Source organism: Paroedura picta, chromosome 10, assembly GCF_049243985.1.
Source record: "Paroedura picta isolate Pp20150507F chromosome 10, Ppicta_v3.0, whole genome shotgun sequence".
Classification (NCBI taxonomy): domain Eukaryota; kingdom Metazoa; phylum Chordata; class Lepidosauria; order Squamata; family Gekkonidae; genus Paroedura; species Paroedura picta.
The window spans coordinates 77,824,243-77,848,112 of NC_135378.1; the positions used below are offsets into that span (position 1 = coordinate 77,824,243).

At 47.1% G+C, this 23,870-nt stretch overlaps 1 protein-coding gene and 1 pseudogene across 8 annotated transcripts in view; both read right to left on the reverse strand.

Annotated features, from left to right (window-relative positions):
* ARHGAP24 (Rho GTPase activating protein 24) overlaps positions 1 to 23,870 on the reverse strand; it is a 361,634-nt gene that overhangs the window by 15,608 nt on the left and 322,156 nt on the right. For all 8 annotated transcript variants that reach the window (XM_077300990.1, XM_077300988.1, XM_077300987.1 and 5 more), the window contains one exon: positions 11,054 to 11,261. In XM_077300990.1, coding sequence (XP_077157105.1) covers positions 11,054 to 11,261 — 208 coding nt within the window. The remainder of the gene's footprint in view (positions 1 to 11,053; positions 11,262 to 23,870) is intronic.
* LOC143819969 (small ribosomal subunit protein eS12 pseudogene) lies at positions 6,956 to 8,701 on the reverse strand (annotated as a pseudogene).

The following is a 23,870-nucleotide window of genomic DNA, read 5'->3' on the forward strand; positions in this document are numbered from 1 at the left end:
CAGCAGGACTCATATCTCTCAAAGTGGCTTACAATTGCCTTCCCTTCCTCTCCCTACAACAGGCACCCTGTGATGCAGGAGGGGCTGATAGCGTTCTGAGGGAACTTTGACTGGCCCAAGATCACCCAACAGGCCCCATGTCTCTCAGAGAGGCTTACAACAGTCATCCCTTCCTCTTCCAACAACAGGCCCCTTGTGAGGTACACTGGGCTGAGAGAGCTCTGAGAGAACTGGGTCAGCCAGTAGGCCTCATGTCTCTCAAAGCAGCTTATAATTGCCTTCCCTTCCTTTCCCCACAAGAGGCACCTTGTGAGGCAGGTGGGGCTGAGAGCACTCTGAGGGAACGGGGACTCAGATTGGTTTACAACACCCTCCCCGTCCTCATCCCACAACAGGCCCCTTGTGAGGTAGGCTGGGCTGAAAGAGTTCTGAGAGAACTGGTACTAGCCCAAAGTCAGCCAGCAGGCTTCACAAGGAAGAGGAGATGGGAAGAAGAAGAAGAAGAAGAAGAAGAAGAAGAAGAAGAGTTGGTTCTTATATGCCGCTTTTCTCAGCCTGAAGGAGTCTTAAAGCGGCTTACAGTCACCTTCCCTTTCCTCTCCCCACAACAGACACCCTGTGGGGTGGGTGAGGCTGAGAGAGCCCTGAGATTACTGCTCAGTAAGAACAGCTGTATCAGTGCTGTGGTGAGCCCAAAGTCACCCAGCTGGCTGCATGTGGGGGAGCGGGGAATCAAACCCAGCTCGCCAGATTAGAAGTCCACACTCCTAACCACTACACCAAGCTGGCTCTCTTAATGCTCTAACCAGAATTTGCTAATGAAAGCTGGACCTCATCAAGAGCTGGACCCCCTCCCTTCCCCATGTCCAACCATCCCAACCACGTAGGCTCTCTGAGCATTCCAGGCATTGTTAATGGAGGGGGAGGGAGCCATTTTACCTCTAGAGCGGGTGTGGTGAGCAGAATGTTAAACAGGAAGTAGGGAAATCTTGGGTTCGAATCACACCTCAACCTCTGGAGGATCGGGGGCTGCCAAACTTTTCTTCTAAGAATTGCAGTGAGGATTAAAAGGGAATTGTCATGCAGAACAGATCATCAAGGTCCATTCGGTTGCAGTTGAGGGGATGCTTAATTCTTTCCCCTCCCTCGACTCTCTGATCACAAAATGGCTTCCCAGAGGGTCTTCCTACCCATCGCGTCCCTCCTCCTGTTCTAACCTACCCAGTGGGGTCGATGCACCCCATGACAGATTTTTTAAAATTGCTATCAGGTTCCCAGGCAGCCACCTTTAAACCAACCTGAAGTTTCTCCTAATTACCTGGCAAATGAGGCCGTGAGTTGCCCCAGCTAGTTTTAAATTAAATTGAATTCATTTACTTGTGTGAACGACGATTGATTTTTTCTCTGCTCCATTTCACTCTCGTACTCTGGAACGCCTGCCGTCCTGCGACTTTCTAATAGCCACTCCCCTCTGTTACGGCGGGACTGCGTCAACTGGCTCTTCGGGAGCCACCATGCCTAATCTGGGCCACAGATCCAAGCCCCGGCCCAGGTCTGCACGTGAGGAGACCTTTGGCCTGTCAGCAAAACCCTAGCCTCTGAGCCTCGGTCCCAGCAGCAGGGACGGCAAGCCACAGTCCAGCTATTTGGGGCTGATGAGGATGGAATTTAATGGAACAGTCTGTGCCCTGAGGATTTCCGACATGCTCGTCCTCTCTGTTAACCCTTTGCCGATTCTCCCCCATCCTTTCACGTAGAGATGTTGGCATCGACCTAACCAAGCCAAATCTAGGGATGAGAGCATTGTTCCCTTTTATTGTCCAACGAGATCCTAGCCATGCTAGCTCCACAGCCCCAACCAGGAACACAATACAAAGGCTTTACGCACGTGCAAACAGGCCCCAATCCCTTCCCTGGCAAGGAGGCCAGTCAGATTTAGAGTTCTTTCTTTCCATCCCTCCTCCTGGACTTCCTTCCTTCTGCTCCCTGCCTCACCTGCATTATTATAATTTGGGGAGCTTTCGAGTATCACCACGAGCTCTGTGGAAATAGCTGCCACCAATTATGGCCCCAGAGGCTGTCCCCCGTAAAGCATAAATACGGAGGCACAGCGGGTCGCCGTAAATACATCTGTTAATGTTTTACTACCCCTACCAAGCACAGGCGCAGTCAGAATCATGCTTACGGTCTCCTAGTCAGCATTTTAAGGAAGCCAAGGCGTGGGCGGCCTCAGGTGGGAGGCCGGGATGCAAGCAAGAAAGGGCTTGTGGGAAGGGAATCTGTGTGAGCCTCCGGCAGCTGGTGTCTCTCTCACACAAATTGCTTTGGGAGCCAAGGGAGGGGGTGGCAAGCCCTAGAACACTTGGCCCTAGAATGCCTTCCCTTCCTCTCTCCACAACAGGCACCCAGTGAGGCTGAGAGAGCCCTGACAGCACTGCTCGGTGAGAACAGCACTATCAGTGCTGTGATGAGCCCAAGGTCACCCAGCTGGCCGCTCGTGGAGGAGCGGGGAATCAAACCCAGGTCGCCAGATTGGAAGCTGCCACTCTTAACCACTACACCAAGCTGGTTCTTCCTCTTCTTTGCCTCCCCCCCCCCCCAGTTGTTCCTTCCTTGCATCAGGGCCAGCTCAAGGAGGTCTGCAAAGGCTGCTCTCTCTCTCTCTCTCTCTCTCTCTCTCACACACACACTCAAACACACACACTCCGGATCATGTGCTTTCAAGTGGCTTTTCCTGTTTCACACAAACAATGGCTAAATAGCATTGGAAGTGCTTAGGAAGTGTGTTATGCAATGCGTGTGCAAACGGCCCAACCGTCTCAGGCAATGCACGGCTGTGACGACAGCCATCTGAGAAGGATAATTGCAGCAATGCAGTTGTAAACTTAGAGGGAAGAGCTCCCCAGGGTGGAATGATGCTTCTGCCGTTTTTACGCTCAGCTGATGGGAATTCCTTGCCCCCTCCCCTCCCCTGCTGCTGGCTGAGCTCTGATGATGCATTGTGGGGTTTCAGGGGAGCCGCTCCCACAGCCATGAAGGACGATTCATGGGAACATCGAGGCACAAGTGCACATCAGTCCCTTCTGAGGGACGGAGTCTTGATGTTTTGATGTTGGCAACATTGGCTTTAACCCAGCGAGTTATGTCAGTGCCAGCATTTCTGCTCTGAGGTCTTGTGGCTCATCGAAAGGGGACAACTTTATCTATCTGGCTGTCTTTCTGTAGCGGGAGAAAAGAGCCAGAGTCCAGGAGCACCTTAAAGACTCACAATATTTGGGGCAGGAGAGGGGCTCTTTCGAGTCAAAGCTCACTTCCTCAGGTATCTGCGGAAGACATCAGGGACTTAGGAAAGCTCAGACCCTGCCACAGATTTTGTTAGTCTTTAAGGTGATATTGGACTCTTGTTCTTTTATCTGTCTGTCTGTCTGTCTGTCTGTCTGTCTCAATGTTGTCAATTTTATTGGCAATCGTAGACCAGTAAAATACAAAATACAAAAGTAATAGGTAAAACATATTGCCAGTAGCAAGCAAAATAGAAGGACTAAATACAAGATAAAAGTATACCCCATAGCTAGTAGAAATTCCATTCGGAAGAAGTTCCTGGCAGTCAGAGCAGTTTCTCAGTGGAACAGGCTTCCTCGGGAGGTGGTGGGTTCTCCATCTTTGGAGGTTTTTAAACAGAGGCTGGAGAGCCATCTGACAGAGAGGCTGATTCTGTGAAGGCTCAAGGGGATGGCAGGTGACAGTGGATGATTCTATGATTCTAGTATTGTCTATGTCTGTCTGTCTGTCTGTCTGTCTTTGTTCAGTGATCCCAAGGCAGTTCACAACAATATAAACAACCAATTAGAATCAGAAGACAGAAGCAACAACAATATCAAAATCCCAATACAGTCAATGGATTAATGTCAATTAATATGAAAGGCAACGTAGCGGGTGCAGCTCAGACTTCCAGTGGCAATTGAGGATGGTGGATCATAGAGATCTGGACTGAAATTCCTAGACAGCATGGGCAGCCTGGAACTCAGAGCCAATCAGCACCTCTCAGCTTTGCCTATCTAGTAGGATTGTTCTATGGGTGAACCTGGGATAGCCCTGATCTGGGTCACCTTGGGCAGAAATGTGTCAAACAAGCTGGGTTCTTTTACCTCCATATGACTGATTCCTGCTTGCTATCTTCTGGATGCAGCTAATGGTTTCTTTGGATGAAAACATAACCAGTGAGACTTGTTGACCTGAGATGTGACCCACAAAATCATGAGACCCTCTCAGTCATGTACAGACCAACCCCCGGCCCACTTTCGGGTTTTGTTTATCTATGGAAATTGCCTGGGAAAGTGCTCCCGCATGAATATTAATGTGCATTTCTGCGACATGTTCAAATATTTTCCTACCCCAGTAGATCTTTCCAATCATTCAATAATGGCAGCGAACAAATTGCGGGAGAGATAATTTGCCTTTAAAAAAAGGGAGAGTGTGTGTGTGAGAATCCCAATTTCATTTATTTCATTAAAGGTTTCTTTTCAGGGCTTCCAGGTTTCATTTACTTTCATTCGTATATGTCGAATGGAAGGTTTGCTTGTACAAGTGGGAGTCAACAAGGCTGCGTGTGTTCATTAAACAGAGCCAAACGTGCTATTTCAACCACTACACAAATGCATATGTAGCAGGAGGAGAGCTATGGAGAGACAACCCCCAAACTGAAACCTTCAATGAAGATCTTGCCAGTGTCTGTTTGAGGAAAACAGTGTAATTGCCAAGATTACTTGGGTGTAAAAGGTAAAGGTAAAGGAATCCCCTGTGCAAGCACCGAGTCATGTCTGACCCTTGGGGTGACGCCCTCTAGCGTTTTCATGGCAGACTCAATACGGGGTGGTTTGCCAGTGCCTTCCCCAGTCATTACCGTTTACCCCCCAGCAAGCTGGGTACTCATTTTACCGACCTTGGAAGGATGGAAGGCTGAGTCAACCTTGAGCCGGCTGCTGGGATTGAACTCCCAGCCTCATGGGCAAAGCTTTCAGACAGCTGCCTTACCACTCTGCGCCACAAGAGGCTCATACTTGGGTGATATAATAGTAAAAGTGATGGTGTAGAGCAGGGTTTCCCAACCAGGGTTTCAGGAAGCTCCCCAGGGGTTACACGTCCCATCCCAAAAGCTTGGTTGGCTGCTGACATCACTAGATGTCACTGGAGCCCACCTCTCCTGTTGCTCTCCAGGCCTAGTCTCTTTCTTCCCAAAGGAAAACTGCTAAAAGATTGATCAATTGACTGGCTGGTTCTCCTCCCGCATCTTACCTCTGCACCCTTTCTTTGAAGGGGAATGTAACCTCTTCCGGGGGTCCTTGAAGCCTGAAAAACATTTCAGGGGTTCCTTTGTGGTCAAAAATTTGAAAAAGGCCAGGGGAGTAGTTAGGGGGTTGCACTAGGATCTGGGAGAACCAGGTTTGAATCCCTACTCTGCCATGGAAGTTTGCTGGGTGACCAGGGGCCAGTCTTACACTCTCAGACTAATCTCCCTTGCATAGTCATTACGAGGATAAAACAGAGAATTATGCAAGTCCCCTCGAGTCTCCAGTGGAGAGAAAGGTGGGGTATAATTGAAATAAGGTAAAGTGTGCTCAACTGTTTGGCTTTTCAGGAAAGCCACTAAGACACAAATCTTCTTTTCTTCTGCTGATGCACACAGTGTGCTCTACTAAAGTTCTCCCTTCCGTTTCTGTCCCTGAGGTTCTGGATGGAAAAACCATGTCCCCCCCATATATGAGACCTGTGCTTCAGAAAAGAGAACTTACCCTTTCATATGTAAGGCTCAGCACTCCTTCCCTAAAAGAGCTGACGATCCTTCCTTACAAGGCCATCAAGAACTGTTATTTATTAATGTTGGCAAATTGCTTTCAGACTCTGCAGTATTAGACAGGAGCTACATTACGGTTTTAACTCTTTAATAACAGAGAGGCAAGCGACGAGTAGGATGGTAATAGTTTCCATTGCCCACTGCCATTGAGTTTCTCCACTGTCATTTGATGAGCTTACGAAGAGGAACAAAAGAAACGCTTTTGCTGCAGGACCTTGGACAGCGACTGTGTTAACCACTGGGTGTCCCTGGACTCTGTTGGATGGGTGTCCTCGGAATCAGCAGAGAACTAGGTCTCCAACCACTCCTTCGCTAGCGGCTGGTCTCCTGTGTCATGAATCTGCCAGCCAAAGGAAGCTGCCAGTTCGCAAAACATTTGGAGTTCCGATAAACAATATCATCTCTTGACTCCCGCAAATAATTATTGTTCTACAACCACACCCAGAAACACTGGGGGAGTGAGAAGGAAGGTAGTTGTGAGTTTCCTGTACTGTGCAGGGGATTGAACTAAATAACCCTGGAGGAGGAGGGTTTTTTGTACCCCACTTTTTACTACCCAACAGAGACTCAAAGTGGCTTACAATTGCCTGCCCTTCCACTCCCCACAATGGTTACACCCTGTGTGGTGGGTGAGGCTGAGAGAGCTCTGAGAGAACTGTGACTTTCCTAGTCACCCAGCTGGCTGCGTGTGGAAGAGGAGTGCAGAATCAAACCCGGTTCTCCGGATTGGCGGTCTCTGCTCTTAACCACTATACCACTGAGGGAAAACCTGGTTGGCTGCTAACTGTGGGCTGTTGGTTCTGATTTGTAGAAGACATGCAGACGGTTCTTTACCAATTGCCAATGTAACTTCCCCACTCTCCTTCACAGAGTAGGCCTTTTGCCAGCGTGTAATGAAACGAAAAAGGGCAAACAGCTGAGACAATGGGCGAACACAGCACCGGTTTGCATGACAATACACAGCATGGCAAAGTGACAATCGGCAGTAATTTAACAGTCGATATGGAGCTTGGTTGTGAGATGGTTCCTGCCTTGTAAATAGATGGGCTTTTGTTGGCACAAACACCGAATGCACACCTGGGGTTTCTTGACAGCCCTGGAGTTAATTAATTTTTTAGACATTTTTAAAATTTGTTAAACATTTAGCGGGCGATATGACCATATACGGTCATGTTGCCCCCCCCCAAAAAAATAAAGCTGTTTTTATGTCCTACTTTTAAAATGTATTGACAAATTAGATTCTGGATACCATGGAACTGTGGCTCAGTAGGAGGGTATCTGCTAGGCATGCAGAAGGTTCCAGGTTCAATCCTTGGTATCTCCAATTTAAAAAATGGCCAGGAAGTGGGTAATGGGAAGCAACTCCCCCTGGAGTCTCCAAAGAGGTACTGCCAGTCTGAGTAGAGAGGACTGACCTTGGTGGACCAAGGGTCTGATCCGGAATCAGGCAACTTCATGTGTTCAGCTCCATGTGTTCAAAGACACAAATTAATTTGTTCTAAGTCAGCTCAAGCCTGGACTCTCCTAAGAGGTTGAAATCACTAAACTGAAGCTTTTGTATTTTGGTCACATTATGAGAAGACAAGATTCACCAAGAAAGATGCTAGGAAGAGTTGAAGGCAGCAGGACAAGCGAAGACCCAACAGGAGATGCATGGACTTAGTCAAGTGAGCCATGGCCCTCCATCTACAAAACCTGAGCAAGACTTGTTAAGAACAGGAAGTTTGGGAGGGCTTCATGGGCTCACCAAAAGTTGGAAGTGTCTTTTTCAGGCTCAAAATATTTTATATGTTCATTTCTTGCATTTGAAGTACTCTTTGACGACACCTTGGGCCTGAGATTCTTTGCCACAGTCTTTTACGATCGCACAACTGCAGCCCACAACTTTGCAAGATTCTCCTTCTCTGTCGATCCTGCAGAGACAGACCTGCTCACCTAGTTTCTTGTTGTCATCAAACTTTATCGGACGGATTTCGTGTCTAGCACATAGTGCTCCAACAAGCTTGACATACGTGGGCTCGTTACACTTGGATGCAAGAACACAAAGGTGGGCTTGGCGTTTGCCTAAGGCTTTGGCAGCTTCACAAATGCCATGGGCTAAACCATCATGGATAAGTGCAGTCTTAAGCACTTTGTGGAGAGTGGTGTTAATGCCCATTACACCTCCAGCTGCAATGCCTTCCTCAGCCATGGTTGATGGTGATGTTCCCGCCCGGGGTTGCTAAAAGCTTCCATGAGCCAACGCTGGAAAGCCAAGTTGGAAGTATCTCGATGACACTACACACACACATACAAGTTAGAAGCCTGTTCCTGGCCTCAGATTCTCCCTCTTCATTGACCTTCACACTGTGCATTCAACTGCAGCCCATGCATGCTGTTTTGGATGGCAATTCTAATAATGTGGCAGATCATCCCCAGAATGAAACAGGGAGCCCCTATGCTGCTCCACTATCCCTACAGGTATTCACTTCAGGTAACGGGGATTGAACCTGTGGCCTTCTGCATGCAGTGTGGCAGCTCTTCAGTTGAGCCACAGCCCCTCTCCTTAGCAAGGACTGGGATGCAGGCACTGGTTCCCTTTAATGGCTTTGGCCTGTACAAGTCAAAGGACATAACCGTTACCCAAATGCTGCAAACCTACAAAGGCCAGGATGCAGGCAAGTCAATTTTTTGGACTCTACCGCTCAGAGTGACAAGCTAGCACAAAGCACGGCGAAAATAAATCAGCCAAACGCCATTAGCATTTCCCTGAGAATGACCCATTACACAAATGCAAAGAAAACAAAAGCAAATGAAACAGCCACACAAGACATCACCAGGATATCAAGGGATACAGCTAGCAATGCGAGTTCATATTCCGCACGCCATTAAGTAACCTATTACATCAATTCCAGTCGCGAAAACCCTGCTCCTCGCCTGCAAGGAGCAGCCCTGTTTGTTTTAAATGATTCTTTCCCCCTGCATCGTAAAATAGTTGGAAAATCCCACACATACCCACACCCCTTCCCCCCCCCCATGTACCTTAAAGTCTATCAGAGAGAAAGAAGCGGAACACAGAACCTCCACAGCTACCCTAAAGGAACTGCAGCTAATCTGCAGGGGCCCATCTTGTCGAAGTGCCTTTGCTGAATGGCGAGAAACACGGCTGCTGAGGCTAGCAGAAACGCTCCTTAGCTACGTAAACACGGGAGCTCAGAGGAACCATCCCGCACAGCAGGCTCCCTCCTCAGTAGACTGCAGAGGCAGAAGGAGCAGGCAGTGCAGATCAAATGGGCAGGATCGTAGAACAAAGGGCTTTCTGCACATGTCCCTCCTCCTGTGGAATAAACATACGAGGAACGTGATGGTCCTTGAGGGACCATTAAGGGACAGGGATGCCCATCTCCAGGTGGGACCCAAAATATGGAATACTGGAATGGCCGATGAAAATAACAAATTCACGGTGTTTCTTATTCATGTATTTCATATTTTGGGTTTCTTCTACAGGTTCTCTTGCAGCACACCTCCCCGTAGGTGATTTCCCCTCTTTTTTCAACCTTCAGGTGGGATCTGGAGATCTCCTGGAATTACAGCTCATCTCCAGACTAAAGGGATCAGTTTCCCTTGGAGAAAAGGGATGCTTTGGAGCAGGGGTTGTCAAACTGCGGCCCTCCAGATGTCCATGGACTACAATTCCCATGAGCCCCTGCCAGCAAATACTGGCAGGGGCTCATGGGAATTGTAGTCCATGGACAACTGGAGTCTGACTACTGCTTTGGAGGGTGGACTCTCTAGCATTGTGCCCCACTGAGGTCCCTGTTCTCCCCATCCCTTAATCTCCAGGAGTTTCCTAACCTGGATTCAGTAATCACTCCTCTCAATCTCTACTGGTTCCCCGGAGGACCAGGCAATCCTAATTAACTGGCTTTCGTGACAACTGCGATCTTTTCCTCTCAAATTCTAAAGACCATAGTTTGTTGCTTTCATTCCTCTTTCCAGATCTTCAGAAAACAAAGAGAACAGCTAGGCTGCAATGAGGCCTTCCAGGCCCAACTCCTCCCCCCCCCCACCTACGGTGTCCCCATAGGGACACAAAACACCCCATTTGGCTTCACAGTGCTGCACAGCCAAATGGGGAATTTGTACATCCCCCATGATGGTGGAATAGTGGCATGCCTCTATTCCACTATCATGCAGTGGGACCCCATGCCCCCCCGCTCTCCCTGCTGCCACCACGAGGCGCAATGGAAGCTTCCAGCCCTGGAGTTGCATGCGTACGCACAACTCCAGGGTGGACCATGTGCGCTAGGGGATTTTGTCCCCTGTGTGCCTACAGGAGGTGGTGCCGCATGCTGCCCGACTGCATGAAACTGGTGGCAGCCTACTGCTGCCACCACCATTCATACTTAGTCTATGTTAGACCAAATGCTGGACTAGATGGACCATTCATGGTCTGATCCAGCTTCTTCTGTTCTTACGCGCAATGCCTGAACTGAACACACCCATGAACCTGCCTCGTACTGAATCAGTCCAGTGTCCGTCAACATTAGCATTGTCTTCTTAGACCAGCAACAGCTCTTCAGAATTTTAGGTTGAGGTCTTTCACAACACCTACAATCTGACCCTTTGATCTAGATAAACTAGATAAACTCAAACTGGAACCTTCCAAATGGCAACCAGATGCTCCTCACAATTGAACAGAGAGAGAAAGAGACAAACGGAGAGAGAAATACAATGAAGTTATAAAATATAAAATTCAAGATGAGTCAGGTTGTGCTTAACAGTGCAGGAAGTATGGCAGAGGTATACACACCTTATCAGAACAGCACGTTTTGGTTCCACACAGAACCAGTAATTTTAATGACAGAACTTTCCAGGTAGGGAAGATCACATGAGAAGCTGCCAGACAGTCTTCAACATTGGAGCTTCCTGTTTGGCTTTCCCCTTAAGAAATTTTAGCAACTGAAGAGACCTGGTAACCACAGCATACTGGTAGCCTATTAACTGGCTGCCTAGCCGAGGATAGAATTAATTCAGAGGCAATTATCCTGGGGAAACTTTATCCTGGCTCACGAGGGACTGGAACTCTCCCCAATTGAAGACTCCCATCTATTTCACAGTGTGGTCTTTCGATGTAGTCTTTTGGGCCCTCAACAGAATGGTTCTGCTTGCCCTGGGGGAATGTCAGGAGACTGGAAGGAGATATTTTCCCCATCTTACCTGTCAAACAAGGGTTTCTCCCCACAATCAAAAGCATCCTGCAGTTCTTTCACGAGGTTAGCCTGGCCGGGCAATCGGAACAGCCCTTCCTCCTTCAGCCCACGTTGCCGAATAAAATCTACGCACTGTTCCACCAGCATGGGGGCCAGGTGGTTTCCGTACCTCTTCTCATATCTGACGGTGTCTTCCAGCTTCTGCCCAAATATACCTGCGTGAAACAATAAGGGAGAGGCATAGGTAGGCTGGAGGAAAGACATTTCTGGCTATAAGACCACACATTTGTGATGGCTCCTTGGGTACTGGGACTTAGTTCCTCTCTTTGTTCGTGCCTCTTATTTTTGTGTGACTGCAGTTGTTGTTCTCCCACACACCAGTATTTGGAATGTCAGCAATTTAAGATTAATTAGAAGACCGAAAAACTAGATCCAGTTTTGATCACTGTGATTACTCAGGATTTTGGAAGAGTTTTGAGTTTTGAAAGCTTTTAATGATCAGCCTTCTGATTTCCTTTGCTTCTTCGCCCGACCTAGATGTTTCAAACTACCCCCAAACAAATCAACAGGCAAATGGGGGGGGGTCAGAGAGCAGGTCTTTCCCTAGCCCAGAGGTGGGCAAAGTGTGGCCCTCCAGATGTCCATGGACTACAATTCCCATGAGCCCCTGCCAGCAAATGCTGGCAGGGGCTCATGGGAATTATAGTCCATGGACATTTAGAGGGCCACAGTTTGCCCACTCCTGCCCTAGCCTGTCCCATTTTTCCCTCCATTTTGAGGGAAAAGCCTGCCCCATTTTTCCCTCCCTTTCCCTCCCTCCTAGGCAGAATTAACCCTTTTAAGGCCCATGAATGCAAATGGGCTCAGAATGGTTTAATTCTGCCCAGGATGGTACTATAAAACATTCTTTATAAATATTAGATGTTTTCATTTCTCAATATGCATGTTCTCTTTACAGCTCCCTCTTGCAAGACAAGGAGAAGCATGGGCAATGATTAGAATTCTGACAATTCCAGAATTTATGGAGGAAGTTTATTCAATAAAGGAAATTATTTGACATGAAAGGCTTCCTGTTCCACCACAGTTGCCGTTTAAACTCACACGCTTACGTGAAAAATGTGTCCGTAAAAATGATTTTCCATTCGACATCAGACTGGATGTGTGTTAGCCTTCATGTTTTTTTTTTTTTTTTGTTGTTTGCTGACAGAACGGGTTTCTGCTATTTCTCAGCAACACCACAAAAGTCTCATCATCCTTATGTGAACTTCGGAATTGCAGAGTTAGTTCATTTGAAAGCGTCAGGTCTCATTGGAATTGCTACAGGATAGGTCAGTTTTCTAGCTCCCATATGGATGTAGGATGACATTCTAAAACGTCAGGTCGCATATTGAATGCTAGGCTGAATTTTGACAGAGTCCAGGGGCACCCTTAAGACCAACAAAGATTTATTCAAGGCGTGAGCTTTCGAGTGCAAGCACTCTTCCTCAGACTATGAACGGACCATCGTGACAGTGGGAATATATAAGCAAAAGTTAATCCTGTTACATTAGTAAACAGCACCCAAATACAGCCATATGATAATTCTTTGCTAAACCAGCCAATCAGACCCCTCGAATTCAGTTGTAGTTCACAAAAACTATTTTGACAGGTTTTGATTTCTGCAATCAAATTTGCCATTGTGGCGGAGGGGAACAGAATTATCAACTGAAAAGAAAATAAGCACATTTCTCAGTGCTGTGTTGTGACACACCCTGGCACTCCCACAACTCAATCCTGATGGGACACAACAGCTCACAGTTTACATGAGGACTGCTGAAAATGAAGAATGGGTGGCTTTTATACCCTGCTTTTCTCAATTCTAAGGAGTCTGGCGCAGAGTGGTAAGGCAGCCGTCTGAAAGCTTTGCCCATGAGGCTGGGAGTTCGATCCCAGCAGCCGGCTCAAGGTTGACTCAGCCTTCCATCCTTCCGAGGTCGGTAAAATGAGTACCCAGCTTGCTGGGGGGTAAACGGTAATGACTGGGGAAGGCACTAGCAAACCACCCCGTATTGAGTCTGCCATGAAAACGCTAAAAGAGCGTCACCCCAAGGGTCAGACATGACTCGGTGCTTGCACAGGGGATACCTTAAGGAGTCTCAAGTGGGGATTATACTCGCTTTCCTTCCCTCTCCCCACAACAGGCACCTTGTGAGGCAGGTGGGCCAGAGAGAGTTCTGAGAGAACTGAGACTGGCCCAAGGTCACGGCACAGGCTTCATGTGGAGTGGGCTATCAAACCCAGTTCTCCAGATTAGAGTCCAGTGCTCTTAAACACTATGCCTCTCAGGGAAAAGAAGAAGGTATTTCTCATCCGCAGAAAACATTAAATGTGATCTTAACCAATTCCTAGTGGATTTTACCCCCTCAAAAATTACTTCATTTTTTAAAAAAGGATTTTGGTTTTGAACACTTTTAGTAGCCTTGTGCTGAATCAAACCACTGGCCCATCGAGGTCAGCATGGCTCATTCAGACTGTCTGTGGTTCTCTACGATCTCAGACAAAATCCTTTTCCCTGAAAGGGCAAGGGATAGAACCTGGGACCTTCTGCCTGCAAACCTGACGCTGTACAATTGAACCAGACCTCCTCTCTGGGCCTAAATAATCTGAGCTATGTGAATACAACATACAAAAACAGTGGTACCACCTATCTAGATCTGAGGGTGTGATTGGATGACAGCTGACTTGCTAACACTAAGAAGAGCTGGGTTTGGTTTTTTTTTTACCCTGGTTTTTACAACTCAGAGGAGTCTCAAAATGGTTTACAATTGCTCACCCTTCCTTCCCCACAACAGACACCCTGAGGGGCTGAAAGAGCTCTGAGAGAACTGTGATTGGCCCAAGGTCACCCAGCTGGCTGCATGTAGAGCAGGAGTGGGGAATCGAACCCAATTCTCCAGATTAGAGGCTTCTGCCTTCCAACACAACACCAAGAGAACCAGTTTGGTGTAGTGGTTAGGAGTGCGGACTTCTAATCTGGCAAGCCAGGTTTGATTCTGTGCTCCCCCACATGCAACCAGCTGGGTGACCTTGGGCTCGCCACGGCACTGATAAAACTCTTCTATAAGAACCAACTCTTCTTCTTCTTCAAGTGGGCACTGAGCAGATCTGTGTCTAGTTGGTCCATGCATAGGAGACCTGGGAACCCTATGTATGCCACTGCAAGTCCCATCACAGACGGAGGAATCTATATGGAACCAATGAAGATCACAAACTCAACTCAACATTACTTTGATTGCACAGTTCTGTTTACCCATTAGAGAAAGGAGCCCTTCTCTCCCCCACCAACCATGTTTCCATTAGCAACTGGCTTTGCTGGCATCGTATTATATTTTCCCCTTCCTTTTATCTCGTTGGCACGGAATCAAGGACAAATCAGTTTCTACTGTAAAACAAACACCTGCTTCTTTCATTTGCCTCCCCCCCCCCCCCCCGATAATCATTATGCCACATTTAGGACTCATTTATGTGCAAGAGTTATGAGCGGTTAAGTGCAGGAACACACGGCCATCTCCCTCCATCATGGCTCATGACCGTCCTCTGCAGACTCTGTCAAAGAACTTGGCTAATGTGTCTCTCCTAAAGACTACTTGCATTGATGTTTTCAAGTGGCACCAAGATAATAACTTTGCATTTACATAAATGGAGTCAAAGAACTAGGTACATTAGGCATATAAGAAATAACTCTTCTTCTTCTTCTTCTTCTTCTTCTTCTTCTTCTTCTTCTTCTTCTTCTTCTTCTTCTTCTTCTTCTTCTTCTTCTTCTTCTTCTTCTTCTTCTTCTTCTTCTTCTTCTTCTTCTTGATTCCGCACTCCCCTACAAGCAACCAGCTGGTAAAGCTGTTCCAATCAAGCAGCAATATCAGAAACTCCTTCGGGTAGAGAAAGGCGGCATATAAGAACCAACTCGTCTTCTTCTTCAGTAATATCAGGGCTCTCTCAGCCTCACCTCCCTCACAGGGTGTCTGTTGTGGGGAGAGGAAAGGAAAGGTGACTGTAAGCCGTTTTGAGACTCCCTCGTGTAGAGAGGAGCAGCATATATGAACCAACTCTTCTTCTTCTACTTCTTCTTCTTCCCTGGTGTAGATAGAACTTGACCCTTCTGCAGTTGACAATGGGAACACCAACCTCATACACTAGTGGCTTTCAGGATTATGGCCAAAGAGAGCCAGAAGCAATAACATGTAAACTTGCCATGAAAAGAAAAGCAGGAATGAAAAATGAATAGAAATTGGGATGGATTTAGAGCAGGGGTAGTCAAACTGCGGCCCTCCAGATGTCCATGGACTACAATTCCCAGAACCCCCGCCAGCATTTGCTGGCAGGGGCTCCTGGGAATTGTAGTCCATGGACATCTGGAGGGCCGCAGTTTGACTACCCCTGATTTAGAGGGTTGTTTTTCTCCCCGTTATGGAAATTTAGAGTCACTGTGAGATAAGAGGTCTGCAGAATTTGTTAATCAGGACAGATCCTATATACAACAGAACGCTTCATGCAAACGTAGCCACCTCAGATTCTTTTTAAAAATTCATTTTCAAGATGCCTGTCTCTTTAGTCTATGCTCAGTCGAATGGAAGGACCAGGTGCGTGCGCAATTATGTAGCAGAACTGGAGTTCTTTATATTCTGGCAATTTTCTCTCCTTAAATCCATCAACAAGACTCAAGGTCATTTAGGTGATCAAAGAAACAGAGCCATATGATTAACAAAGAACACATTAGGCAGTTATTTATTAACTGGAACATTTCCCACAGCACAGGTTATACAAATATATGTACATTTTTGTACATCTGTATTTCCACTGACGTTTGGATCCAATACCTTATGGGAAATTACACAAATCAACAGTTTGGTCTAATCGGAGTGTTTAAAAGTACAAGTAATTAAATTTTCAGTGGCAATGCACGGAACAGACTTTAGATGTCTTCATTGGAAATACAATTAGGGAATTGCTTTGAAAACTATGGTGCATATGGGGAAACACAAGAATTTCCCTATATTACGTAGAGAATTACTCAGTGAAAAGGTTTTGTGAATTGAGAGGGGTGCACATAGACTGTAGGAGAGGCTGAGAGGGTATCGGTGAGACTGAGAGAGCCCTGATACTACTGAAGAAGAAGAAGAGTTAGTTCTTATATGCCTCTTTTCTCTACCCAAAGGATGCTCATAGCGGCTTACTGTCGCCTTCCCTTTCCTCTCCCCACAACAGGCACCCTGTGAGTGAGGTGGGGCTGAGAGAGCCCTGATATTACTGAAGAAGAAGAAGCGTTGGCTCTTATATGCTGCTTTTCCTACAGCAGACACCCTGTGAGGTGGGTGAGGCTGAGAGAGCCTTGATATTCCTGCTCGGTCAGAACAGTTTTATCAGTACTGTGGCGAGCTAAAGATCACCCAGCTGGCTGCATGTGGGGGAGTGCAGAATCGAACCCGGCATGCCAGATTAGAAGTCCGCACTCCTAACCACTACACCCAAATGGCTCTCTGGCATTTATTGGGTGATATGACCGTATATGGTCATGTCGACTCCCCTACCCACTCCCCATATGGCCAATGGTGGGCCTGGAAGGGCTGGGAAGGGGAGGGGCCACAGATGGGCACGTACTCAGCTATGCTTCCCTACCATATTATGGACGACCTCGAAGCTTGAGGAATGTGCCAGGGGTTTCTCAATGGTCAAAAAGCTGAGAAAGAAAGGTATAAACTGTTTAGAGTCAAAGCTCTTAGTCAGAAATTGATAGAGACTCGCTCAGTTAAAAAGTGCAAGCTTGTATCTGTAGCATCAGGAAGGGGAAAGGCAGATGTTAAAGTTTGTAGGCCGAAGCTTGTTCTCCTCTGCAGGCAATTCAGTTCAAGGGCATGCAAGGGAGATAAATGATGGCCAAACCGGGGCTCCTGGTGCGGAACCCCCTTGAGATGTCTTGTGGCTCCGCTCTCTCCGCTTCATCACGAAGAAAAATGTGAACTGTGGTAACAGCACACTGACTTCGTTTCTTCTTGCCTTGCTGCCTCGTTTCACATAAACCAGCAAGGCTGGGTTAACACCTGCAGCTGTGAGCAAAACCCAAATGTCAGCTGGTGTTCACAGAGAGCCAGTCTGGTGTGGCGGGTAGGAGTGTGGACTTCCAATCTGGCATGCCGGGTTTGATTCCTCACTCCCCCACATGCAGCCAGCTGGGTGACCTGGGGTTCTCCACAGCTCTGATAAAGCTGTTCTGCCCGAGCAGTGATATCAGGGCTCTCTCAGCCTCACCCACCTCGCAGGGTGTTTGTTGTGGGGAGAGGAAAGGAAAGGCGACTGTAAGCCACTTTGAGACTCCTTCAGGTAGAGAAAAGCGGGATATAAGCTCCAACTTATATAAAAAAATAAAAAATAAAGAAGAGCTGTCTTTTCTACCCCGCTTTTTGCTACCCTTGGGAGTCTCAAAGTGGCTGACAATTGATTTCCTTTCCCGTCCCCACAACGGACACCCTGTGAGGTGGACAGAGCTCTGACAGTACTGCTCTGTGAGAACAGCACTATCAGGACTGTGATGAGCCCAAGGTCACCCAGCTGGTTCCATGCGGAGGAACGGGGAATCAAACCTGGGTCACCAGAATAGAAGCTGCCACTCTTAACCACCACACCAACAAGGTTCCTCCTCTTTTATTACATGATCCTGGCCAATCAGGGATCACACAGAGATATAATGTGACCACAGAACCAATCAAAAGTTGGAGGCATAGTGACATCAGCAGGCAAGTGAAACCATTTTGCCCTGTCTCTGAGCATCTGCTCCCGCGCTATTGATAACAGACAAAGTATTGAAATGCTTATTTGGATTCACATCTGAATGCGCCATCAAGTGGGAATCCCACAGAGAGCAATTTAGTACCGCTAGATGACATGTGTTGTGATTTGTATTCCAAGGCATGTTTCAACACACATCCACGCTCCTGTCTTTGTTGTGCTGCACTATGACAGAGTGTAAAGTAACTGGGACACGTTGCGTCTCTGCCCCCCAATGGTTTTGAGCTACCCAGGAAGGGCAGGCTACAAGAATACAGTGGTAGTGTTTAAGAGTGGTGGCTTCTGATCTGGCAAGCCGGGTTTCATTCCCCACTCCTCCACTTGCAGCCAGCTGGGTGACCTTGGGATAGTCACAGTCCTGTCAGAGCTGTTCTCCCAGTTTCTCTCAGATTCACCTACCTCACAGGGTGTCTGTGGTGAGGAGAAGGTGTTTAGAAGCTGTTTTGAGCCACTTTTGCACAGTGAAAAGCAACAGCAGCATCCCCTTTATAGGCCCATCCCCAAATCACTCCAAAAACAGAGGGCACTTTTTGAGGTTGTGAACCCCAAGTTTGTCTCCGTACTACAAAATCCTTTGAAGAGAGACAGTGTGCTGTAGCAGTTACAGTGCTGGACTCAGATCGGGGAGATTCAAATTCGAATCTGCACTCACGGCTTGATGGCTGACTTGGGTCAGCCACCTGACCCAAGTCAGCCACCTGTTCCCAGCCACACCTGCTGCCCAGCCTCACCTGCTGCCCAGAGTTTTGAGGATAAAATAGAGGAGAGGAGAACAATACAAGCCAATACAAGTTCCCCTTCGGTGTGCAAGGCAGGATATAAAGGTAAAGGTATCCCCTGTGCAAGCACCAAGTCATGTCTGACCCTTGGGGTGATGCCCTCCAGCGTTTTCATGGCAGACTCAATACGGGGTGGTTTGCCAGTGCCTTCCCCAGTCATTACCATTTTACCCCCCAGCAAGCAAGCTGGGTACTCATTTTACCGACCTCGGAAGGATGGAAGGCTGAGTCGACCTTGAGCCGGCTGCTGGGATCGAACTCCCAGCCTCATGGGCAGACAGCTTCAGCTAGCATTTCTGCTGCCTTACCACTCTGCGCCACAAGAGGCTCTAGGCAGGATATAACTGAAGTAAATAAATAAATAGATATTGAACAGGGCAGTTTAGTGTTCCTTATTCTATGACAGCAGGAGGATCAGGAGACTGTGCGATTTCCCAATGTGCATGAGATGGAACAGGGTAGACCAAACATCATAGCATCCTCCCCAATAAGACAGTTGACTCCTGTGCTGATAATTTCCGAGGACCCTTGACTGGAGACATTAATCTCAAATCCTTCCTTCACAAAAGACGTGCAAAGGAATGCACTGGTCAGATTTATTTTTCAGAGAATGAACTTCCTACCTTGGCGAAGTCCCACAAGGGAGTCCGTGTGAATCCAACCCTTGTTGCATACCTGTGGCAGAAGGCCACCATTGGCAGCCATGTTTGTTTTATCAGCATGTTGTAAAATAAGAGGATGCACATGGAAGAAGAACTGCACATGGATCCCATGCTATTTCCACCAGGGAAATCACTGCTGGAGATGATACATCACGTACACTAAATCAGGGGTAGCCAACCTGTGGTCCTCCAGATGTTCATGGACTGCAATTGTAGTCCATGGACATCTGGAGGACCACAGGTTGACTACCCCTGCTCTAAATCATTCATTGTTGACTACAGTGCATCAACCCCATTGTATTGCTCTGGGATCACAGATGTGTTTTTTTCAGAATCGTCATGGGAGTGCATGCATGTGGAAACACTGGAGCATAACTATCTACACTGTCCACCCCCCCCCCAAGATGGATTCCCATAGCAGTACTCTTTGAAGCACATAACTAATTCCATGTGTGCGTTCTCAAGGGAGCCCCTGCGAAGCAAGCGAGTGAGTGTGAAGCTGAGAGATCCGGTCTTCTGTGGTGGTTGGCTTTGGACCAAGAAGGCCAAGGTCGTCAAATCTCCACTCTCAGCCAAAACTCAGAGGGTAACCTTGGGCCAATCTCTAGCTCTAACAAACTGGGAAATCCATATGTGTACTGCCCTTAGAGGAAGAGACACAAATAAATCCTTCCACCAAGCCTTACAACCTCTCCTGTATTTGGAGGTATTGAAGGAAGGAAGCAATTGGGACACCACAGATGAATTAATCTAGCAAGTCTTCCATATGAGCTTTTTATTGCCTGCCCCCGAAGGAACTCTAGACTTTTCCAGAGACACACATCTTCCTCCCCCCCCCCCACCCATTAATAACATTTCTTCTCTTTCTCAAAGCCAACAGAGGAACAGAAAACAGGAGGAAATATTAGATCTCAGCATTATTTATGGGACAATTTGGATTCTTCACCTGACACCATCTGTTTGGAGGCAACGCAGCACAAATATGCCTCAGAGTCTCACGCCCAGGCACTTCTTTCATATTATCACGGGGAACCATATTGCAAGCTGCGCAATATTCTTTGCTTCAGGGAAGAGGCAACCATGAGAAGAAGTTAATTTTAGAATTAGCGTTACGGGTTTCCCGTGCTGAAGTGGGTTTCGTATCTCCAGAAGAGTTACATTGTACCCCCCGGAAATTATCTCTTCCCTTCTTCTCAGCCATCTGTCAGGCTGTGTGTGTCCCAGAACAGCATTTGCCAATCAAGTGTGATTGGAGAACTCGCAAGAAAACAAAATGTGTGTGAGCGAGAGAGAGAGACAGAGAGAGATGAACATTTCTGCACTGGGGGCTCTGCATCGGGCTGCAGGCTGGAGTTTGAGTTTGGGCAGGTTACCCCACCTCCTCCTGCTTCTGCACTGGGGAGCATTTGGCCTGATGCACTTGGTCCGCCCCAAATTTGTGCTCCCATATGGGAGTCAGAACAGTGAAGTTCCTAGTGCAGAAACGGTCTAGAGAGAAAGAGACTCTCCCCACAAGAATTCTTGTAATATTAGGGCCTTTCTGATTTGAGTCCAGGGGAAATTTACCCACCACAAAGAGTGACTTTCTTTAGCTCTTTTGGCTTCTACCCCACTTCTAAGCCAGCCAATGTCATAAAGACTGGCAAAGGACAAGAAGAGCTGCTATATAAATTTGATTTATCACAGCAGATATGTAGCAGTGGATTTCGGAGCCATGTTTAATGCAGTAAACCAGGGGTAGTCAACCTGTGATCCTCCAGATGTCCATGGACTACAATTCCCATGAGCCCCTGCCAGCATTGGCCGGCAGGGGCTCATGGGAATTGTAGTCCATGGACATCTGGAGGACCACAGGTTGACTACCCCTGCAGTAAACAACATCAAGATCATGAATAGATTCAGATTTATTGATACGGTGAAAACCCAGCAAATCAAGATCATGAATATAGAAAGAATATCCATGCCTTCTCAGGAAACACACACACACAGGGAAAGAGAGACAGAGAGAGGTGTTTGAGGATAAGTTTATCAGCAGTTATAGATGCCTCGATGATATATTCACAAATTTATCTGACCAAACTATAGCAATGGTTTTCCAAATTTGTCCTCAAGCTACATCCCTAGTGCCCTCCCCCCCACACACACATGTGAACACACACTTCTTTCCTGGTGTTATGTCTACTGCAAATTGAAAACATGCTATATTGCCTAGTGGGATGGGAGACCACCAAGGAAGTCCAGGGTCACTGCTAACCAGAGGTAGGCAATGACAAGCCAGCTTGGAATGTTGCTCACTAGGAAAACAAGGCTGCAGCAGGAAGAGTCAAACTGTGCCCCCCTAATGCCCCCCCCCCGAAATTCCTCACTGCCTCCCTACTTCCCGAAATTTCTCACTGCCCTCCTACTGCCTCCAAATCCCTCACCACCCCCTATATCCTTCCACTGCCCCCGGGGTGTCTCTGTGGGATCCCTAGATTAGAGGGACTATTGCATGATCCAGAAAAGTGCATGAAATAGAGAGTATTCCAAAATATTTCTGAGAGTCATGGAGTGAGCTGGATTGGCACAAGCCCACATTTTATATCCAGGGTAGGAAAATATTAAAATGAGATTCTAAGCATGTAATGTAGATCATTGCTACGACACATCGCTATATGATTGGGCTATATATTTCATTGTGCTTCCAGCATGCTAATGCTTAGGAAATTTTTCTCGTCTGAATTCCAACACCCTCTGCCCTGGAAATTCCATGTCTAGTTTCTAAAGCAGAACAAAAGCATCAGGGACTCTCCATTGTTCCACTTAAAAAAACCCCTCTAAATATCTACAAACCTCCACTTGCATACAGTTTTCAGTTCTAGTTTATTCACATCTCTTTTCCCCTCCCCGCCTGCATTACATTACCAATGCTCAGAGAAAACTGCAGAAAAACAATCTTGACGCTATTATCTGCACCATCAGAAGGAAGCTTTTGGGTCTAATTGCACCTCCCCCTAGGAAATAACATCTACCTGGGAAGATGCAGGTATGCTTGCAAAGGGGAGAAAGGAGGCAGAAGGCTTGCCTGTAGCCGGACCCCCCAGAAAGCAGTGCCAGCTGCCTGCACCACAGGGGCTTCTCTCAGGCCAAGAACTGGTCCTTTGTGTTGAGCATATGTGCAGGGAGTCGCCTGCCTTGGTCTGCATAGCTGCATCAAAAGCCATTGGTTGTGAAGTTCCACCAGTGTGAAAAGGCATATGGTCAACACAGCACAAAAAGTATGTTTCTATGAGTGTATGTAGTGCAGCAACAAGATTATTTTTTTGCAGTGTTTTATCGCAGGATTCGGAGAATTCAGAAAACCTTTATTAGCATAGCAATGTTTTATTAACGCATAGTTGGTAGCCAGTATGGCTGAAGGGGACCTCCATGCTTTGAATCTTGTTGGTCTCTTAGGTACTACTAGACAAGCCTTTTCCAATTTTTTCCCCATTAAGAAACCCCTGAAACATTCTTCAGACTCCAAGGACTCCCAGAAGCGGTATAGCCATGCAGAATGTGGTTGGGAAACATAGCTGTGGACACGCCCACCCAGGGCCCCGCCCCTTCCCACCACCTCTAGGCCATCATTGGCCGTTTTGGGAGGGAAGGGCAACATGACCATATATGGTCATATCACCTAATAGATATTTTAAATATATATATATATATATATATATTTAACATTGATTAACTCCTACACATTTTGGAAACCCTCCCAGGACCATCAAGAAACCCCAGGGTTTCACAAAACCCTGGTTGAGAAAGCTTGTCCTAGACTCAAATCTAGCTGTTTCCCTACAGACCAAGACAGCTGCCCTTTGAAACAATTTGGGTGGATCCAGCTATCATGGAGTGGCATTCCTCTAGCATAGGAGACTTCCTTCAAACTTAGTGTCTCATCTTAGGGTTGTTAAGAGAAGTTCTCTTCATTCCTTTTGACCCAATGCCACCCTGAAACCCGACAATCCATTTATTTCTCTCTTTTTACATTGAAGTTGGAGTCTGTTCCATTTTGATTAAAGAGAAATTCTAAAAGAGGAGGGGAAGGAAAGGGAAATTCTACAGCCTTTCGTTTTGCAGGTGCCCAGAGGTGGGCCCCGTCTCTTCAAGCATCTGCATCCTCCTTGTGCAGCAGCTTGTGGTAAGGACTGAAGCTACAAAAGGGTGAACAGAGGTGGAACAGGACACTACGAACAGGAATCAAAAAGAAATTCTTCTTTTGAAAGAGAAAAGGAGAATAAGAGGAATCCATGGCTGTTCCTTAAAAATGAACTTTAAATAATGAAATTTAAATGGAAGACCTATGAAATTTGGAGGAAATCTCTTGAGACTGGAAGAAGGCTTCAAAATTGGCCCAAGGAATGTTGGGGTATTAATATAGGAAGGAAGGAAGGAAGGAAGGAAGGAAGGAAGGAAGGAAGGAAGGAAGGAAGGAAGGAAGGAAGGAAGGAAGGAAGGAAGGAAGGAAGGAAGGAGGATAGCAGAAATGGCCAGGGAAGATACAGGAAGGAAGGGAGGGAGGGAGGGAGGAAGAAAGGAA